The 19,987-nt window shown below is 41.7% G+C and overlaps 1 protein-coding gene across 1 annotated transcript in view; it reads left to right on the forward strand.

Moving 5' to 3' along the window:
* Nucleotides 1–10,457: 10,457 nt before the first annotated feature.
* The window catches only part of LOC140208209 (uncharacterized), a 152,036-nt gene continuing 142,506 nt past the window's right edge, over nt 10,458–19,987 (forward strand). Inside the window, exon 1 of the mRNA XM_072276719.1 lies at nt 10,458–10,507. Within this exon, the coding sequence (XP_072132820.1) occupies nt 10,469–10,507 (39 nt within the window). The 5' untranslated portion in view covers nt 10,458–10,468. The remainder of the gene's footprint in view (nt 10,508–19,987) is intronic.

Here is a 19,987-nt window from a genome sequence, read left to right on the forward strand (position 1 = left end):
CTTCAGCCACGTATTTATCTACCAAATCATCATATTCTTACCCTCACTGGCAGGTGGCACAGGCAGCAATCCTGATCTAACTAATCTAGAGGTCCTGCTTTTCAGTTTTCTGCCCAACTCCTTATGTTGTCTGTACAGGATCTCCTCCCTTTTCCTTCCTATGCCAGTGGTACCAATATGTAAAGTATCACAACTTCCAGATGTTCACCCTCCCCACTTGGAATGCTGTGGACCTGGTCTGAGATATCCCTGGCCTTGGCACCTGTGAGGCAAAGTACCATCCAGGTATCTCTTTCATGTCCACAGAAGCTGCTTTCTGCTCCTCTTATTATGGAATCCCCGATCACTACTGAACTCATCTCCTCGCTCCTCCTCTTCTGAGACATAGAGCTAGTCTCCACGCTAGAGGCCTGGTCACTGTGGCTTCTCCCTGGTAGGCCCCACAACAGTATCCAAAGCAGTATACTTATTATTGAGGGGAATGGCCACAGGGGTGCTCTGCACTGGATGCGTATTCTATTTCCCTCTCCTGACAGTCAACCAAAGGCCTGTCTCCTGCAACCTAGGGGTGACCGCCTTCCTGTAGCTCCTATCTATCACCTCCTCATTCTCCCTTTATGAGCTGAAGGTTATTGAGCTGCAGCTCCAGTTCCTTAACTTGGTTTTTAAGGAGCTGCAGCTCGATGCACTTTGTGCAGACATAGGTATCCGTGAAACTGGAGATCTTCTAAATTTCCCACATCTCACACAAGGAACATACCATTACCTCCAGGTCCACTCTCAGCGCACTAGCTGCGTACCAACAAGAAAAAAAACTTAGAAGCTTACTTAGAACCCCTGCCTGTGCTTGCCCGAGCCTGTTCTCATCTAAACCTGTTGAATCAAAACCAGACCACTCCAACAATGCCCCACTCCAATATTGGCTGCTCCACTTACATCTTTCTTTTCATTGGCTCTGTGCTGATTGCCGCCCACCGAGGAAAAAAAGCCAAAAGCATCCAAGTTCTTTTTAAACTTCGCCAACGAGTGACCTGTGCTGATTGCAGCCCGCCGAGAAAAAATCATATCATAACAATCATTGAGAGGCAAATTAGTAATTTAACTGATAACCATGTTCTTTAATAGTCCACACCATACATTTGAAATGGTTTCAATTGTGTTGGAAATGACTCTGAATAATGTGGACTAACTTTCAGTCAGCTCAAGATACAAAGAACAAAGCATTGTCTACTGTTTACAAAGATGTTAATGGTATCGCCAACTGTGAATTCTTCATTGGGATCTGGTCGAGGTCAGTTTTAGTGGGAAATCAATGAAGTAGTTGCAGTTTATGGCACATTGAAAGAAAAAAATCACTGCAGTTACATCCTTGTCCTCCAACAGCACTTTCCAACCTGTTACCATATTCTGCAATTTCACCTTGAAGTTGCAATGCATTCTGATTTGGAAGTATATTATCAGTCTTTGGGTCTAAATCTTGGAACTCTCCCCAAAAGCACAGTGGGACAGCAGTGGTTCAAGAACACAGCTCCTCACCATTGCTCAGGTAACTATGGCTGGTCGGTAATGCTGACTTTCCCAGCTGTGTCCGGATCCTGCTTCTAATGCCAAAGAAAGCTGCAGCCTCAGTCAATTCTAACCTGCACTTTGTTGTATCTGAAACAAAAATGACTGCCTGCACTGGTTTCCAAATATGGGCAGAAGGTAGCAAGTCCTGCAGACTGGGAAATAAATACTCAGAGCAAACTCAGGAAGGTCTGTGAAATATAATGAAATTAAATGAAGACATGGAAGAGTGCATACTAAGTGGTATTTACAACACGGTCAGACAAAGATGAAGATTACAGCCCATTTAACATTACCATTATGATCAATGATCCAAGTTTTGTGATGTATAGGCATAATGATGCTCTGTAGATTGCACAGAGATGGTGCGGGATGTTTTCTGATGCAGCTTGAGCTAAGTCTGGCATTGCCTACACTCAAGAGAGGTTCTGAGAATATCAGGAGAGTTAAAGTGCACCAGTATTCAAAGTGTCAGATACATTGTGCAGTCAATAATTATGGCCAACTACACCCAGAAGCGGACAGTACATGATGGGGATTGGATCAAAATATTTAGGCAAGCTGCTTCCCACCACAATGCCTTCTATAGACAAGATATTGAGCAACTAGACAGGACTCTTCTCTAATTCATATACTCCACTCATGATTCAGCACAGAGTTGTTAATGGATAGATGTCCAAGTTAGAGTATGTGTAGTTTGGTCTGCTGGGACATGTCCACATATTGTAGCTGAATCTACCATATGACTTCACCCTGACATAGAAATTCCCTTGTTCCACCTATTGCCACCACATCCCAACCTGCTTAGCTTTACCAGTATTTTCTATTTTCCATTTTTATATCATGTTGGCAATATCACTCATCACTTTACCACCAGCAATACATTAAGTTTATTGGTCTATCTATTATGCTGTTTTAGAAATGTATTATTAACTTATGTCAACTCACCTTACTATAGATGTTCGTTATTGTGCACATCCTCCCCTACCTATCAAACACAAGAAAATCTGCAGATGCTGGAAATCCGAAGGAACACACACAAAGTGCTGGAGGAACTCAGCAGCCAGGCAGCATCTATGGAAAAGAGTAAACGTTGATGTTCCATAGTTGGTCTTGTCCTGAAATGTCGACAGGCCAATTGGCTCTGCTCTTAGAAATATCGAAACATAGAAAACCTACAGCACAATACAGGCCCTTCGGCCCACAATGCTATGCCGAACTTACTTTAGAAATTACCTAGGGTTACCCATAACCCTCTATTTTTCTAAGCTCCATGTACCTATCCAGCAGACTCTTAACAGACCCTATCATATCCGCCTCCACCACCATCGCCAGCAGCCCATTCCACGCACTCACCACTCTCTGCATAAAAAACTTAACCCTGATATCTCCACTGTACCTACTTCCAAGCACCTTAAAACTGTGCCCTCTCGTGTTAGCCATTTCAGCCCTGGGAAAAAGCCTCTGACTATCCACACGATTAATGCCTCTCATTATCTTATACACCTCTATCAAGTCACCACTCATCCTCCGTCACACCAAGTTAATTTCCATTGTGGACTCAAACCTCTCATGTCAAGTGTACTCCAATAATTCTTCTTCTGCTCAGCCACTGGAGCCTGGGTAGTCAGGAATTCTTTGCCCTCTGAAATCACACAGGTGCAATTGTAAAGTTATTGTATTAGAAAAGGGTTAAAATAAGAAAAGCATGCAAACATCCTCTGCAGTCTGTGGGGCAAGTGGGACGTGAGAGGACGAGGTTGATGCAAGTGCTCCTATATTTTTCGTGTTTCCTGCACTGCCTTTGGATGTTGGCTTTCTGGCAGTTGCTTCAATCAGGGACAGGACTCTCATCCAGACTGGCCAGTCTTTGGACACTGCTTGATTCTGAAACCAGCTGTTTCGTGCACTGGTTACATGCCACCTTCAGGGGAAACGTGCCAGTATGCACCTCGGAATGTGTTTGGCTGATGTGGCTGCAGCCTTGTGAAAAATAGATAAGAGTAGGATTAAGTGCGCAGGGTTCAGTCGGGATGTTTGAGCTTTAGGTCACAGGCCAGGCTAATGTAGCTGGCTGGTAGATAAGAAATGACATGATTTTGCAGATAGTGGAGTGCAAAGCTAATGGTGGATGAAATTATTTGAAGTGCAGTTTGATGCTTTTGTTGATTACAATCACATGAAATATTCTGTAGCATGTGTATCTATGACTTTATATTTCACTCCTAACCTTGCCCTTGTTGGTTATCTCCTACCATTCCTATTTGCAATGTACTTGGAATGAATCTTTGTTCCATATAGGTAGACGATCTCCTTCTCTGTGGCTCACCAATAACCGGTTTTCATAGCCACATGGACAAATCAGTATTTAAATATTTGGCTATGATCAAGCAAAGGTTCCTGCATGTTTCCAAACCTGTGCAACAGCAAATCATCCTCTTTTTTGAGATATGACCTCAGCCAGCACCACCTGGTATCAACAACACCATCCACTCACAATATATGGTTGCTAACTCAATAGAAGTTTGATAAATCAGTGAAGAGTGCAATTTGCACTTGATCGTTATTAAACTTATTCCACAATGGTTGGTGGAATGAACTTTGTATTTTGTGGACACTAGTTCAAATGCTTGCAGGTTAATTGCTCATTGTTCCTCCTGGAACTACCACCATATGGTATTCATTTTAATGGCTTCTCTGAACAATTTTAATCATTAAGTTTTATAAAGGAAGATTGGTGCAATAGGAAAAAAAAATCAATTTTCTATAATTGAGACAGTTTTGCAACTCATTCACACGTGTGTGGGAAATATTGTTCAACCTTAGTTTTGTGTCAGAAGAAAGTAGGTGTGCTTATTTGCATTATTATACAATCGCAAAAGAAGACATAAATGTCTTCAAAGTGATTGCCGTGATAGGCATGTGATGATTTACAAAAAAACTTTTTCAATGCTTTTTCATGATGTTCTTCAAATTTATTATGTCTCAAATGTAAATTATGCAAGTAACCAACAGGATTTTTGATAAAAGTGTGGAGCTTGCTGCATTTTTCACTACACTCATAGTATCAACAAAGAGTTATTAATCTTTGAAGGAACATATAGGCACTATACTGCATATCTCAGTACTGATCCCATTACATTTCTAATTTACTGACATTTTATTAACGGCTTGGCTGGGGACTCAAGGTTTCATTACCACACATGATTTCCACAAAATATTTGGTGACAGGCTGAAATTGACAATTTGACATCAAAGTAAACTGTTATCGTCAGGATGAGTATTCTGTACTGGAAATCCAGTTTCTAATATTCTTTCCATAATGCTTGTTAGTCAAGTAAGAACAGGCCTGTGCTGGTTTTTCCTTATATCTCTCTCTGTATGTGTCACATAATAATGCAAAGAACTATAATTTAACATAAAAATGTCTAATATTTGTAAAATCGTCAACAAATAATCTTTGGCATCCAGTATGTAGCTAATTAGGTGAAGAAAAGGCAGATCTATGTTTCTTCAAGTTCAAGTTTAGTTTATTGTCATTCAGCTATACACATGTCACAACCATCAAACAAAACAATGTTCCTTCACACCATAGTGCACAACGCAGTATATATACTGTAACTCACTCACATAACACATAAAGATAATATTGCTACAAATAAATTAACAAATAATAAGATACATGTACAATACAAGTTAAAAAGTAAACAGTATAACGCTACTGATGCTTCGTATGTGATGAGACCTCGATGGTGGCAGGGAGTTCAGTAGTCTCACAGTCTGGGGTAAGAAGCTGTTTCACATCCTAGCAGTTCTTGTCTTCATGCTAAGGTACTCCCTGCCTGACGGTAGAGGTCAAAGAGATTGTTGGACGGATGGGAGGTACCATTGACAATGCTAAGGGACCTGTATAAGCAGTGCTCCTGATACATATCTCTAATGGGTGGAAGTTAGAATCCAGTGGTCCTCTCAGCTGTCGTAATCCTTTGTAGGGACGCGGTCAGATGCCTTGCAATTCTTGTACCAGACAGCTGGTCAGGACAATTTCGATAGTGCTCCTGTAAAAATTGGTTAAAATGGGGAAGAAGGATGGGAAGACCCTCACTTGTCTCAATCTCCTCAGGACGGGAGACACTGTTATACTTTCTTGACCAGTGAGGTGGAGTTGACGGACCAGGTGAGATAATCTGTTACGCGTGCTCCCAGAAGCTTGTTGCTACTAACTCTCTCGATGGAGGAAGCGTATATGTGCAGTGAGGAGTGGTTAGCCTGCACCTTCCTTAAGTCCACATTCATCTCCTTGGTCTTGCGCATGCTGAGACTCTAGTTGTTGTGCTTGCACCATTGTATCAGCTCCTCTTGCATCATATACTTGAAATTGCAATAGAGGACTGTAAAGCAAAGGTTTGAAACATTCATTCTCTGTTGGAATTAAGGCAGATACATGCCACAGAGCATGGGCTGTATCCATATGAATCTTGGTTACCATTATATGGGTAACAGAGGACTGGAATTTCCTGTGAATGATCAAGCATCCCTTCTTTGCCTCCTATAGATTTTGAGATAACCTAGACTGGATCACCTTGTGGTTTGCTTTTATTGGGTTGTTGGATCTTTCTGACTGAAATTGACAAAAGCGGCTCAGGGAAATGTTTGGTAACTGTCTAAGCCGTAACAACCCCTCCCCCCAGGCTTACTGGTCATCAAAGCTATCAAAGAGTTTGAATTTAGACCTTGTCTATAGTTCACAGCTTGCAGCCACACGGAATTTACTGGGAAATGTCAGCCTTTCTGCAGTGGTTAATACAATATATATCTTTTTAACTTTGGTGAATAAGGGCATCAAAGCACAAAAGTTCAAAACTAGCTACCAGATATAAACCTTCAAATCAACTGACAGAATTGCATGCCAATGGTACTGTTGGGGAAATTGCTGTTAGATCACATTCGTAAGCTTGCTCATTTCCATGAAGACTTTAAGGCTATAGGGAAGAAAAGAATGAACAAATTAATACAAGGTAAATTAATGTAAGGTTTAATAATGTCAGATGCAATGTTTTAAATTAAATTGTTTTAGTTTTGCAGGGCTTTCACTTTCTAAAATAAAATGTAGATTTTTTTTGTGTAGTTAATTTTTTGAATGCTCCAGGATTTTTTAGGGATGGCCAGAAGCATTCCAACAGCTTGACAAATTTTATAGACTGTAAAATTAGGTGATGGTTTTTATAGGACAAGGGAATAGCCTTCTGTCTATCTGAATTCTCAAAGTATCTAGGCCATACACTGTAGCTATCTTCCACTTAAATGGATGGAGCCACTGAACTTGTATCAAGTCCACATCTGTGCAGTTTCAGATTTTCTAGTTTAACTGCTGGGAAGCTGACACTGGCTGGCACTCCACTGCTTAACTCGATACTAGGACCACATTAGAGTGGAGACTAACTGCTAGTGATAAGATCCTAAGGAAACATGCTCGGTTAGATGTCAAAGTGTTTTTTTACTTGTGGATCAGTTTTGAACAAGTGCACTCAGCTTTAAAGTAATAAGCATATCTTTTGAAAGAAAAGCATGTTAAATGACAAACAAGAGAATATTTGCAGATGCTGGAAATCCAAGCAATACACACAAAAAGCTGAAGGAACTCAGCAGACCAGGCAGCATCTATGGAAAAGAGACCCCTCGAGGGTCTTGGTCCAAAATGTCGAATGTACACTTTTCCAAAGGTGCTGTCTGGCCTGCTGAGGTCCTCCGGCATTTTATGTGTGTTGCATGTTGAATGGCTTCTTGCATAGGATAGCAAATTGCTGGAATTCTCTACTCCAGAATATTGTGGATCCTAGATCATTAGATATATTGAAAGTGGAGAAAGATGCATGTTCAAATGTTCAGCAAACTGAGGGCTATGGGGAAATGACGTAGAAGTGAAGTTGAAGTAGATCAGCTACAATCATCTTAAATAGTGAGGCAGGCTTGAGAGGCCAAGTAGCCTATTCCTGCTCCTATTTACTTGTGTTCTCAGGAAGTGTGAGGCTCCTGTGTGTGAGGCTACTTTCATGTAAAAATCTAGACCAATGAAATCTCTTAATGAAATGGTGTTACACTGGTATTAACAGTTTTTGAGCTTGCAGTTATTACATACTTCAAATTTTCTTACTAAATGACATTATTCACTAAATTTATGTGGAAAATTAGTATCCATGAATTATAATGAGCCTAATCTGCATAACAAAAGTCTATCTTTTGAATATGAGACTATATAAATGTGACCCATCTCTCATCTAGCTGTTGATTTCCATATCTTGCTATTTGAGACAGAAACCATATATCAGACTCAATTGACTTTGTAATATAATACATTGTGATTTTAAATCAATGACTAAACTGTGTGAATAAAACCAATTAATACACAAATGCAAATGACCCTGAAATCAATCTTCAGGGATAAGCGAAACAAAGCTTTACATTAATGTAATTTACTGATGCCAATTAGGTAAACAAAACAAAAAATGCTCAATAATAGGTGCAAAAGGTAACAAATTCAGTATGACATTTCATGGCAATTTTCATGTTATAATAAATGATTGTCTAAAAAGAAATTCCTAAAATGTAACATTAATCCAATTAGGTCATGAATAACGAAAACCTCTAGGGATTAATTGATATGAATTGTGTGATTTTGGAAGTTCTGATTTATGACTGTTTTGATTAAATAATCAATAACCCAAGGTAATGGATGTCTCTCTGGTTAATTTTTGGTCAGTATCATCTTTATCCAAACATCTTCAGCTTTCTACAAATTCAAAAATTCAAAGTACATTTATTATCAAAGAATGTATAAATTATACAATCTTGAGATTTGTTTGCTTACATGTAGCCACAGAGCAAGAAACTTGAAAGAACCCAATTAAAGAAGAAAATAAAAATAAAAGACCAACACACGATGTGCAAGAGAAAAGGGGAAGAAACACAAATCGTGCAAACAATTGAAGAGAACAACTCTCCGAACCAAACTGAGTCCGCAGAGCCGAACTTCGAGCATCCCGGGGTAGGCCCAAAGCCTCGCTTATCAGTTCATCATATTAGCAGGTACGGAGCACAAGAGATCTGACTGTCTTCATAGCCTCAGCACCCAGGAGAGAGGAGTTATCATCACAGAGAGCGCTTTGGATCCTAATACAATTAGTCTATCTGGGCCGGCATTTAAATGGAGCAAACAATGGAACGGCACAAGGCTCTGGCGCCTTGGGAAAAGGAACGTACATCGTGGAGAGCGAGTGAAATTAGTGTAAAGTATTGTCTAACTGTGGGATAATCTGGAATTCCAGATCATTTCACCAATGCTCCAACCTACCCTTGCTCCTCCATTGATTCTCCAGCCACACTGAACAACTCAACCTTCAAATACCCCTCAAGCTTCACCTGCCTACAAATACCCCCACACAGCTGCCAACTCCCCAATCTCAAGATGAAGAAAAGGCCAAGAGAGGCACTAGAAGACTCGCAGAATCTATACATTATCTCAGGAGTAGTGCAGAGGAGATTCACCAGAATGTTGCATGTTGTCAGTTTAATGGAGAAACTGGATAGACTGGTTTGCTTTTCTTGGATCAAAAGACGTGGGGGTGTGGACCTGCATAAGGTATACACAATTCTGAGAGGGACAACAAATGGTGGCTAGTAAAACTTGTGTTTCAATGACTGAGATGTCCAAAATAAATAGATTAAAGAGGTGGGGGTGCGAGGGGGGGTTAGAGGGAATCTGAAGAGGATTATTTTTTCCACTCAAAGTGTGGTCAAAACCTGAAGAAATGGTGGAAGCACATATTCTTAGGATATTAAGGCAGCACCTAAACAAGTAGTAGAGTCAGTCAGGCATAAAAGAATACAGACTTAATGGGGTTAGTGCGGGTAGGAACAATGTGTAGCAGGGACATAGTGGGTTGAATGACCTGCTTCTGAGTCATACAGCTCTATCAACCCCAATTCTGTTTGGAAAAAGTCCCTTTACTTCACCTCCTCCTTTCCTCATTCTCTCCCAGTTTCAATGATCACCTTGTACTTCTTCCTCGCCTCCCCACTTTCTTAGTCTGACTTCTCATCTTTTTATCGAGTCCTGACAAGGCTTTCAGATCAAAACGTTGACTGTTTACTGTTTTTTATAGATGCCACCTGACGGACTGAGTTCCTCCAGCATGGTGTGTGTGTTCCACATGGTGCCTGGTTTGGAATTAGGAGGTTCTATCTATTGGCTTGGTGGAAGGAGACAGGGGGTGGGACTGAAGGGCTTGAGTTACACTGAATGGCTGGGTAGACTGGGACCTTTTTACCTGGAGCAGAGGATGCTGACGGATGACGATAGATAAGATGGATCTTTATCCTGGGATAAGGAGAGGGCTTGTGTTTGAGGTGAGAGGAGAAAGATTTAAATGGACCCTGGGGGGCAATTTTCTGGTGGGTATATGGAAGGGATTGCCAGAGGAAGTGCAGAGGTGAGTACTATTACCATGTTTACATGGACAGTAAAGGAGGGGGATTGGCTAAACACATGCAAACGGGATTACCCGAATACACATATCTGTCGGCATAGGCAAGTTAAGTGAATGGCCTCTTTCCAATCTATATATTTCAATTATATATATAAACTATTTTAGACCGAAGTGCACAGGGCGAAGCAACATGCACTAACGTCAAGTTCACGTTGGTTGCTAGAGACATGGGTGGCGGAAACCACAACAAGCACAAGGTTCGGCTGTTGCTGAAAATCTCCGACAGGCAACAACTGCCCGAATGAGCTCTAATCAAGACTGTGTATCGAGAAGCAGGCGTGGCTTTTCAACTCCGTGAAATCCAGGACGCGACGTTCCGCCCAGCCATCCAGAAAATTAACGAGAACTGGGAGAGGATGGAGCTTACGGGCGCCGGCGGCTGCACTACCCCGCAGGTGAGTCGGGACGTCCCGCAGGTGGGAGCAGGTTCGGCCGGGAAGAGCGAGCGCCTTTTCTCCTTACCTGTTGTACTTCGTTATCGTGGACAGATCGCTTTGCTTCACTATTGTAATCCCGTCCCAGGCTTTTGGAGCACAACCTTTGACTGAGAACTTGATAGCGAAGTTACAGGAAAAATCCAGGACGATTTGGAAAAGCAAAAAAGACACATATGTTTGACTGGTGTTTGATTTCCTATTTGATAGGTTTAATAACTTTGTGTAAGGTCGACCATAAATTACAATGTATTTGAAAAACAAAGTGCTGCAAACAGACTGCATGTGTGGAAGAAGAAACTGAGTTAATGTTAGTATTTTCCACGTTGCCAGTTCCTGCTGCTTTCTGGTCATTCACCTGTGCTCTCACTATCACTCGGTGGCCCTTTAGACAGAACAGTGCAGCAAAGGACCACTCAGGCGCATGGTGCGCGAACTTTGATATAAGCCTTCAAGAACCCTTAAACCACTACACAACTGCTAGTGAAGTTACTCCTACCAAGCTATTGGGTAGGGATGGCCAGATTTAAACCGGCAGTGTTAAAGGAACAGCTTTGTATTTCCAAGTTAGGACAGGTTGTGATTTGGTGGAAATCCTCTGGTGATGGTGCCTTTCTCTCCCTTGGTGGTAGAAGTTGCATGTTTGCAGCAGCCGAGGTGAATAACTGGACTGCATTTTGAGGATTGCACGCACTCCAGCGGGAGTGTGCCAGTGGTGGAGGGAATGAACAAATAGAGCCGTGGACAGGGAGCTAATAAAATGAGCTACTTTGTTGGGGATGATGTTGAGCTTTATGAGGATCATTGACACTGCTGAGGCAAGTGGAGAGCATTCCATCATGTTACTGACCTGCCTCCTGAACGTGGTCGAAAGGCTTTGTGGTATCATGAGTAGAGTCACAAGGTCACTTCGAGTGTCTATTTCAGAGGTTCCCAACTCCACAGCATAAAAAACGTTTGGGAACCCCTGGTTTAATCAGTAGTAACCCCTGAGATGATGGTGTGAGACTAAGCAATAATAATGTGCTTGACTGAAGAAGGGAATACGGTTGGACTGTCTCTTGTGGAAATGATTATTGCTTGGCATTTAACCACTCATGCCTGAACATTGTTTAGATTTTATTGCATGCAGGCAAGGACTGTTTCATTCAGTGAGGAGTTGCAAATGAAATCAAACATTATTCAAACATATCTAAAAAATCTTGAATTTAACTGTGATGGAAAAAAGTCATTGATAAAGCAGCTGAGTATAGTTAGAAACGCAAACACGAGGAATTCTGCAGATGCTGGAAATTCAAGCAACACACATCAAAGTTGCTGGTGAATGCAGCAGGCCAGGCAGCATCTCTAGGAAGAGGTACAGTCGACGTTTCGGGTCGAGACCCTTCGTCAGGACTAACTAAAAGAAGAGCTAGTAAGAGATTTGAAAGTGGGAGGGGGAGGGGGAAGATCCAAAATGATAGGAGAAGACTGGAGGGGGAGAGATGGAGCCAAGAGCAAGACAGGTGATTGGCAAAGGGGATATGAGAGGATCACGGGACAGGAGGCCCAGGGAGAAGGAAAAGGGGGGAGGGGGGAAACCCCAGAGGATGGGTAAGGGGTATAGTGAGAGGGACAGAGGGAGAAAAAGGAGAGAGCGAGAAAGAATGTGTGTATATAAATAAATAACGGATGGGGTACGAGGGGAAAGTGGGGCATTAGTGGAAGTTTGAGAAGGCAATGTTCATGCCATCAGGTTGGAGGCTACCCAGACGGAATATAAGGTGTTGTTCCTCCAACCTGAGTGTGGCTTCATCTTTAAAGAGGCCGTGGATAGACATATCAGAATGGGGATGGGACGTGGAATTAAAATGGGTTTCTCCCTCTCACTATACCCCTTGCCCATCCTCTGGGTTTTTTACCCCCTCCCCCTTTTCTTTCTCCCTGGCCTCCTGTCCCATGATCCTCTCATATCCCTTTTGCCAATCACCTGTCCAGCTCTTGGCTCCATCCCTCCCCCTCCTGTCTTCTCCTATCATTTCAGATCTCCCCCTCCCCCTCCCCCTCCTGTCTTCTCCTATCATTTCAGATCTCCCCCTCCCCCTCCCCCTCCCACTTTCAAATCTCTTACTAGCGCTTCTTTCAGTTAGTCCTGACAAAGGGTCTCGGCCCGAAACGTCGACTGTACCTCTTCCTAGAGATGCTGCCTGGCCTGCTGTGTTCACCTGCAACTTCGCTGTGTGTTGCTTGAATATAGTTAGAGCAAGGTCGTTGCCCTGACAAGACAGCAATGATGTATGGAGCTGCCATGACTGATCCCCAACAACTACCTTCCTTTGTGGAGTCTGACTTCAGCATTTTATCTTTGATGTTTACTATTAGACTTCTTTGATGTAACACTTCATCAAGCACTTCCTTATTGTTAACGGCCATCACTCTTGCCTCACCTTCAGAGTTCAGTTTTTTTTTGTCCATGACTGAACCAAAGCTGTAATGAATTCTGACTGAGAAGTGGATTGAGAAATATTTGCTGTAGCATCAGCTGCAGCTTGTAAATCAGGTGAGATTATGTGATGTGCTGAAACTGGGATGTGAGAAGGAGGATTACATCTTAAACACAAGTTCAAGTTTATTGTCATTCAACTCGATATATGTATGAAACAATATTCTTCCAAATCAACGTGCACAGCATGGTCTATATAACACACTCTACATACATACATACATACACACACACACACACACACACACACACACACACACACACACACACTGCACTCCCACTACTCTCTCTCACTAGGCCTCTCACTACACTCACTCTCATACTTCATGCACTTCACACACACACTACACACAGAACACAATAATGCCACAAATAAATTCACATAATGATGTTGCATATATGATGCACGTTAAAAAGTATTCAATATAATGCTGTTGGAGCTACATACAATATGGGACCTGGGAGATGCTGGGGAGTTCAGTGGTCTTATGGCCTGGGGAAAAGAACTATTTCCCATCCTAATAGTCCTTGTCCTAATGCTATAGTACCTCCCTGCTTGATAGTTGGGGGTCAAGAAATTGCTGGTCAGTGGAAAGGGATCATTGACAATGCTGAAGGTCCTGCGTACACATTGTTCTTGACAAATATCTCAGATGGGTAGAAGAGAGACCCCAATGATTCTCTCAGCAGTCCTCATAATCCCTTGTACTTTCCTGCGGTCCGATGCCTTGCAATTCCGTACCAGGCAGTGATGCAGCTGATCAGGACATTCTCACTGGTGCTTCTGTAAAAATTAGTTAGAATGTTTAGTGGGGAGTGGTGGCGAGCCTTGCTCACCTCAATCTCCTCTGGAAGTGGAGATGTTGCTGAGCTTTCTGGACCAAAGAGGTGATGTTGAGCAACCAGGTAAGATTGCCCATAACTTGCACTCCCAGCAACATGGTGCTCCTAAATCTCTCGACTGCGGAGCAGTGTATGTACAGTGAGGAGTGGTCAGCCTGCACCTTGCTAAAGTCCACAATCATCTCTTTGGTCTCATTCACATTGAGACTCCAGTTATTATGCTTGCACTATTCTACCATCCGCTCCAACTTCTCTCTGTACACTGTCTAGTCGATGTTGATGAGGTGAGCTACTGCTATGTCATCAGTGAAGTTGATGATTCAGTTTGAACTGTATCTAGGACAGTCATGTGTCAGCAGTGTGAACAGCGGCAGGCTGAGCATATAGTCCTGGGGGGTGTCAGTGCCTCCGTCTGAACCACCATCTTCCAATAATTTTAATCCTAACACTGATGAAGGTCACTCTCATGACCAGTCAAGGTATGTCTTCCAGAGGTTAACAGGTTTGATTGCTGTTAAATTGCTTGTGTGTATCACCTTGAACAACAAAAAAGGGAATGTATGCATGAGATGAGTGGGAAGTGAGACTTGAGGATGATTAGATTTGAATCTATTTTACTTTCCATCCATTTCAGGTTTAAAAATTAGGTGCCCATACCCATTGTATATGGTTGCAGATATAAATGCAGTGCTGTACCAGCATTTGCATCCTAACCAATTAGGTTAATGAACAAAGGATACTAGACCAGAAAAGTACTATTTCAGGATATGTTGTGGTAATACATAATGCTGAAACAAAGCCTTAACATCAAAATGTAAGAAATGAAATAAAATATCAATAGATTACATTTTTTGCTAGAAAATAGACCTCTAAACATTTCAAGGATCATGCCCTCTTTTAAGAATTGTGTAACTGCCAACTTCCTGTATGTTTAAGTGCTCTGCCTTTCTTGGGTCTATAATACAGTTTTAGCTCCCTTGCCATTTTTGTTTTGAAATTCTCAGCTACCTTTGCTACTTTTTCCAGGTTGACATTTGATATCCAAAAAACAAAACAGGAAAAGACTAACTGGACCATTTGGTTTGCCACCAAAGTAATGACAGCAACAGAAATGCTGCCATGAAAAATCAGTGTGAAAGGACTGAATGAACCCACATTCAGAGTAGAGCTAGATAGCTTGCAACCTGACAACTCTGGCCATCGGGGCTGTCCAGTATCCACAGTTCCCTGAAGCCGACCATAATTAACTCTTTAATTCTCTTTGGGAGTTTGCTGTGGCCCAGTGAAAACAGCAGGAGTGCACCACCTCCTAACGCTGACAGCCACCTGCCTCTTCAAGTACTTCCTGCCCCCATAGCTGATAGACTGTGCAGATGCCACATTGGCTCATCAGCTCCCTCAGATCCCAGAAAACTGATGTAGCAACAAGTCATCCTTGACTTTAAAGGATCACCTGAAAAGAATCTCTGGAGCAATACGCTATGGCAAAAAAAAAGGCCACCAAAATCAGTTAATTGACTAAAAGTTCAAAGTACATTGAGTCTTAAAGAATGTATACTATGTACATCCTTGAGAACAACCTCATTTCCTCGCAGCCGTAAAACAAAGAAACAAAATAGAACCCATTACAAAAGACCATCAAACACCCAATGTGCAGAAAATAAAAAACAAATCAGGCAAACGATTAAAGTCAACAAATGACATTCAGAACTGAATTTCATGAAAGTGAGTTCACAGCAATGAAACCAGTCCCACTGCAGCCAATTCAGAAGCTCATTAGTTGCAGGAATCTATTAAACTAGAGAGTCTAGTGAACTTCCTTGTTCATTCCATGCTCCAATTTAAAACAGGTTGAGCAAGCTGTACAAACCGCAAGGAGGTTCATATTTCCAGTTGTTCTTTTCAGAGAGTAGACTTTGTCTGCTAACATTTGACTTTGGTCTGCATCTCTTGTGCTGCATAGATATTGAACTGCTCAGTGTGTGTTCGCAAGACCTCATTGTGTTTATATCCTAGGCTAACAGTAAGAGTTTATCATGAATTTAATATACATATAAATAAAGTCTCACATGGAATTTTAGCTCAAGATTCTGACTGGGACACTTGGGCAAACACTTGTGTGATTCACAGAAAGTTCCACAAATCTAGATGATTGAGGGAAAATGCAGTGCAGTATTTGTACTAGAAATCTGGCTGAGTATAGTGATACTAAGGGTAATTCCCTTGAAGGTACATGCTGTAAAAAACTGGGTGTGTTTTCAATGGAATTATTTGTACTCTTTCCTCATTGTGTTGTTTCCTGTTCAAGTATACATCCATAATAGTGTGAACTTTAAACACAACCCTTTTATAAAGTAAATTCTAGATTGTAACACCTAGCAGCCTTATTAAAAATACTCTTATTTAGTTTGTGGCTTTTTAAAACAATTATCTTGAACATTTTCTTCACACCAGTTTTCTCAAATCCACCACTACCCTAACTCAAATTTCACTGCATTCTGCTTTAAAGAGAATAATCCTAGTTTCCAGCTCCACTGGAGTCACTTGGTAGATTTTCTCTGCATGTTTACCAAGGTCTTTGTAAAAGCCAGATACAATAGACAGCACTAGTGAATTAATAGTGCTTGTGAAGTCAGAGATTTAAATGAGAAACGTAGTGTAGGTAGACAGGAAGGAGCAGTTTCTTTAGCAGTCTGACACAGATTGAAAAGTTACCATTGAAAAGAAATTTGTAAATATTTAGTCATCTCTTATAAGCGCAGAATCTGGAATTTAGCTTGAAAGGATGCCTCAGGTGGATTCCTTCAATATGCTTAACAGCTACTTCCCAGTTATGGACTAAGATCAGGGAAATTGAGTTAGTTTAAGTAATGGCTTCGATGGGTGTAGAGACACTGGGCTGATAGGCCATCTGTAGTGCCATCATTTCCTTTGGCCAGAATATTCTGTAAACTTACTCAACACCCTTGCTTGCCATGCAGCTACCCACAAAACCCGCTGATACCTGTGCTGAGTCCTTGTCATGAACTTCCTCAGGTGCACTGACCTTGAATCGGTCAGCATTCCGTATGATTGGTGACACTTCTGATTGTAAATTGCAAGCCTGCATGCAGTATTATTTTCACAGCCAATTAAACCACACTCCCAGCCTCACCAGCTGTGAAAATTGAATATTTGTGAATATTAATTAAAAATTAAACGTATGTTTTGATATAATTCTTTAAGTTAATTATAACAGTAAATTCTAAGATCTAAATTACCTCATACTTCTCATCCCATGAAGCTGTTCTTCTCTGTCTGAATGACTAGATACTCTGTTAGGATAGTATCAGGAATCCAATATTGGAAGGCAGGATTTAGTTAACAGTGATCATTTGTGTGGAAGCATGGAATTACAATGAACTCGTGCAATTGTATCAATTTTACACAGTGCTATGTCAGTAAATACCTGCAGTCCTGTGCAGATCTGTTGATTTTTATTGGAATAATCAAGCTTATAATCCTATGATTTATTTGATTCTCTTCTGCCTGGTGGTGATTGAATAGGCAGTTTGCAAACAGTCATAAGACCCTATGAAAATGAAGCAGACTTTGTCCATTCAACCCATCGAGTCTGCTCCGCCATTCCATCATTATTATCTCTCTCAATCCCATTCTCCCTGTAATTTTCGACACACTGACTAATCTAGAATCTATCAAACTCCTCTTTAAATATACCCTATGACTTGGCCTCAACAGCGGTCTGTGGCAATGAATTCCGCAGATTCACTACTCTCTGGCTAAAGGAATTACTTCGTATTCCTGTCTCTCTTTTCTATTCTGAGGCCATACTCTCTGGTCCTAGACTCGTCCACTATAGGAAATATCCTTTCCACATCCACTCTATTGTAATCCTTCGATATTTGATAGGTTTCAATGAGTCCCCCTCATGCATGTCGTGGTTTCTCGTTTCTCACAAATGACAAGGAGACGCAGAAAACCCTTCAAGATGTTTTAAACTTTAATTTGCAAATCAAAGCTGAGACAATCAGAAAGCTAGTAGCTGACTGCCTGTCGAGGCTTGTACATAGCATTTTTTATAGCAATTCTCCTATCTTAGCTACATTATCATATCCAATCGGCCTGTATGTCCGCTCTCGACTTTCCACTATTGTTTTACTCCCCAACTTAATTATGTCCTAGTTTACATTTTAGACCATATGTCCTCTCATCCCTAATCACAGTTATTTCTTAATTAGTCTTGCATTGACATACTGCCACATATTTCATCACCTTACTCGCCACCATTATCTTTCTACTTGGTTTCATTCTAGTTCTTTTCATGAATTAATAGTGAACAGGTCAAAAGTCAGGGCTACATAGTGAATACCTTCTAATGAGCGAACAGTGGTTACGTAGTAAATATTGTAGAGAATATAATGTGTGCATTTGAGTAAATACTGTTGAGTAAATACTGTAATACATAGAAAACAGAATGTGTGCATTTGCATTTTCCAATATGCCCAGAGCCATCAAATGCTCCTCATATGTTAACCCTTTCATTCTGGAATCATTGTCATGAAATCCTTTGGACCCTCTCCAATATCAGCACATCTCTTTTAGATAAGGAGCCCAAAGCTGCTCACAATACTCTAAGTGTGATCTGACCAATGCCTTATAAAGCCTTAACATTACATCCTTGCTTTTGTATTCTAGTCCTATTGAAATGAATACAAACATTGTATTTGCCTTCCTCACCACTGACTCAACCTGCAAGTTAACACTTAGGGAATCCAACATTCGGACTCCTCAGTCCCTTTGCATCTCTGATTTTTGAATTTTCTTCCCATTTAAGAAATAGTCTTTATTCTTTATTCTTTCTACATAAGCTATATTCTATCTGCCTCTTCTTTGCCCATTCACCCAATTTGTCCAAGTCCTTCTGCAGACACTCTGCTTCCTCAACATGAACTGCCCTTCTACCTATCTTTGTATAATCCGCCATTGTGACCACAAAGGCATCAATTCCTTCATCAAAATAATCCACATACAGCACAAAAAGAAGTGGCCCCAAAACCAAACCCTGTGGTGCATCGCGAGTCACCAGCAGCCAACCACAACAGTCCCCCTTTATTTGCACCCTTTGCCTTCTGCTAGTCAGCCAACCTTCTCAAACAAGAGAAAATCTGCAGATGCTGGAAATCTCAGCAACACACACAAAATGTTGGAGGAACTCAGCAGGTCAGGCAGCATCTATGGAAGAAAAAAGAAGCATAGATGACGTTTTGGGCCAAGACCCTTTAGCATGACTGGAGAAAAAGTGCTGAGGAGTAGATTTGAAAAGTGGGAGGAGAGGAGAGAGAAACATCAGGCGATAGGTGAAACTTGGAGGGGGAGTGATGAAACAAAGAGCTAGGAATTTGATTGGTGAAAGAGACAGAAGGCCATGGGAGAAATAAAAAAAAGGGGAGGGGGTGGAGGAGCACCAGAGGGAGGTGATGGGTGGGCAAGGAGATAACATGAGAGAAGGAAAAGGGGATGAGAAATGATGAAGGTGGTGGGGAGGGGTGAATGACTGTCTGAGAAATCGATGTTCATGCAATCAGGTTGGAGGCTACCCAAACGGAATATATGGTGTTGTTCCTTCAACCTAGTGTGGCCTCATCACGACAGTGGAGGAGGCCATGGATGGATATATCAGAGTGGGAATGGGTAGTGGAATTAAAATGGATGGCCACTGGAAGATCCCGCTTGTCTGGCAGATGGAGCCAGGTATTTGGTGATGCTTGACAAAGTGGTCTCCCAATCTACATCGGGTCTCAGTGATATAAGAAGGCCGCACCTGGAGCACCGGACACAGTATATGACCCCCAACGGACTCACAGCTGAAGTGCCACCTCACCTGGAAGGACTGTTTGGGGCACTGTATGGTAGTGAAGGAGGCGGTGTATTGGCAGGTGCTCTTGTTCTGCTTGCAAGGATAACTGCCAGGAGGGAGATCAATGAGAAGAGATGAATGGACAGGGGACTTATGTAAGGAGCGATCCCTGCTAAAAGCAGAAATTGGCGAGGAGAGAAAAAGGTATTTGATGGTAGGATCCAGTTGGAAGTGCGGAAGTTTTGGAGAATTATGTGCT

This window comes from Mobula birostris, chromosome 2 (genome assembly GCF_030028105.1).
Source record: "Mobula birostris isolate sMobBir1 chromosome 2, sMobBir1.hap1, whole genome shotgun sequence".
In the NCBI taxonomy this organism is placed as follows: domain Eukaryota; kingdom Metazoa; phylum Chordata; class Chondrichthyes; order Myliobatiformes; family Myliobatidae; genus Mobula; species Mobula birostris.